This window comes from Alosa alosa, chromosome 18, assembly GCF_017589495.1.
Source record: "Alosa alosa isolate M-15738 ecotype Scorff River chromosome 18, AALO_Geno_1.1, whole genome shotgun sequence".
In the NCBI taxonomy this organism is placed as follows: Eukaryota; Metazoa; Chordata; class Actinopteri; order Clupeiformes; family Clupeidae; genus Alosa; species Alosa alosa.
In genome coordinates, this window is record NC_063206.1 from 4,258,629 (window position 1) to 4,261,128 (window position 2,500).

Below are 2,500 nucleotides of genomic sequence, written 5' to 3' on the forward strand. Positions count from 1 at the left end.
GATAGATGCTGATAGGTGCTATAAGATGCTGATAGGTGCTGATAGGTGCTGATAGGTGCTATAAGATGCTGATAGATGCTGATAGGTGCTATAAGATGCTGATAGGTGCTGATAGGTGCTATAAGATGCTGATAGGTGCTGATAGGTGCTATAAGATGCTGATAGATGCTGATAGGTGCTATAGGTGCTATAAGATGCTGATAGGTCCTATAGGTGCTATAAGATGCTGATAGATGCTGATGGGTGCTATAAGATGCTGATAGGTGCTGATAGATGCTGATAGGTGCTATAAGATGCTGATAGGTGCTGATAGGTGCTATAAGATGCTGATAGGTGCAGATAGGTGTTATAATATGCTGATAGGTGCTAGGTTCTGTGTGAAGTTGCTGTGCTATATGATGCTGTGTTGAGTTGTTGTGCTGAAGGGTGCTAAGTTGTTGTTGACATGTTGTTTTGTCATGTTGTGTTGTTGTGGTATAAGATGCTGTATTGTGCTGTTTTGGTACAGGTGTTGTCTTGTGTTGTGTTGTTATGGTATAAGATGCTGTGCTATGTTGTTGATTTGTTGTGTTGTGTTGTTATGGTATAAGATGCTGTGCTATGTTGTTGATTTGTTGTGTTGTGTTGCGGTGGTATAAGGTGTTGTGTTGTTTGTGGTATAAGGTATTGTTGTTGTTTTGTTGTGTTGTTGTGGTTTAAGCTACTTAGTTGTGTTGTTGTGGTTTAGCTTTGCTGTGTTGTTGTTTTGTTCTTTTGTTGTGGTTTAAGCTACTTAGTTGTGTTGTAGTTTTGTTGTGTTGTTGTGGTTTAAGATGCTTTGTTGTGTTGTTGTTTTGTTGTATTGTTGTTTTGTTGTGTTGTTGTTTGTTTTGTTGTTGTTTATTGTGTCATGTTGTATTTTATTTGTGTTTGTGTGTGTGTGTGTGTGAGAGAGAGAGAGAGAGAAAAGAGAGAGAGAGAATGTGTGTCAGTATGTATGTGTGTGAGAGAGATAGAGAGTGTGTCTGTGTGTGTCTGTGTGTGTGTGTGTAGGAGAGAGTACTGTATGTGTGTGTGTTTGTGTCATAGATGTTCCCATTAGAAGGATCATTTATAATGTATGAGCTGTGGCTGAGGGCAGATCACACACACATTCATCACCACACCGAAGGACACACACACACAAACACACACAAACCACTACACCACACACACTCAAGGAATGGGCAGCTAGCGGTCGTGAGGAGATGATTGCTGAATGTAACAAAACATGTCATGGGCTTGAAATCACGTACAATCGCTGACTGCACCTTTAAATCAGTGTCTGTGTTGTCATGTAGTGGTGTGTGTGTGTGTGTGTGTGTGTGTGTGTGTGTGTGTGTGTGTGTGTGTGTGTGTGTGTGTGTGTGTGTGTGTGTGTGTGTGTGTGTGTGCGCGTGCACTGGAAGCAAACAAAGTGAAGGCAGCCTCTCTGGCATGTTTGGTTTGGTCCTTGGTTGAATATATATTGTAAATTGTTTTGGACAAAAGCGTCTGCTACAGTAATAAATGTAAGTATGAACATACACAGAAATAAACACGACTTCCTGCACAATCCCTGATTGCACCTATAACACTCACTATGCACTATACTAGATTGGATGATGGTAACACACACAGACACACACCCTGCCTCTTTATGAGATCAGATGCCATTCCCAGCTAACAAATCAACAAGGCACAGTCCCTATTTATCATCAAAACCTCTCTGTGTGTGTGTGTGTGTGTGTGTGTGTTTTGGCAATTGGCTTCAAACTAATTAATAATCATATACACGACTCCCCACGAGCGCCACATAATCCACATCAGAGCAATCACTCGCCTGCCATCACATAAGCTCGCTGTCATCCCGGGGCCATCACATCTCCGCGAGTCAGCTGTCCATTAACAGCTGCTCAGTTTTCCGGGACCATATGACGACGTGCTTCTGACTAACAGTGGTTGCCAATTTCCGAAGCTCGCGTGAGGTGCAGCTTCTACCTGCTCGACATGAAGTTGGCTCGCGATGTCTGCCGGGGCTCACATAGAGTGTCCACGACACGGATAGCCTCTCGCGGACACCTGTACTTAGGCATCGTGACAACTCTATCCGCTGCTTGTCCAGTCTCGTCCAGTTTTACTGAACGCGACAGGTCAGATACTCGTTACTCCCAACCCCATGGTTATAGCAAAAGGACAACCGCGCGGTGACCGCGTGAGGTGTGAGAGAGATGGGCGGGTGGTTTCGCCTTAAACCCCAAATTCGAGTACCCCTCTACTCCCGTGAACCCGCAAGTCCCGGCTCCACGCGAAGATACGATGGAACTCACGCACACGCAGGGTCTTACCTCGGACGCCATGTTGTCGTCAGACGAGAAGGAGCTGTCCCGGTGCTGAAGCCGTCTCCTCTGAGGGGACCGCGTGGGCCGGTGTGGGGCGGGACCGAGGTGTGCGGCTCGTGCAAAGACGGCAGTAAATGGGCTCTAAGCATGGTGTGCGTGGC

The 2,500-nt window shown here is 45.6% G+C and overlaps 1 protein-coding gene across 1 annotated transcript in view; it reads right to left on the reverse strand.

Moving 5' to 3' along the window:
* Nucleotides 1–2,500, reverse strand: part of golga7bb (golgin A7 family, member Bb) — a 21,385-nt gene that overhangs the window by 18,795 nt on the left and 90 nt on the right. Inside the window, exon 1 of the mRNA XM_048268909.1 lies at nt 2,346–2,500. This exon is cut by the window's right edge and continues 90 nt beyond it. Coding sequence (XP_048124866.1) covers nt 2,346–2,357 — 12 coding nt within the window. The 5' untranslated portion in view covers nt 2,358–2,500. The remainder of the gene's footprint in view (nt 1–2,345) is intronic.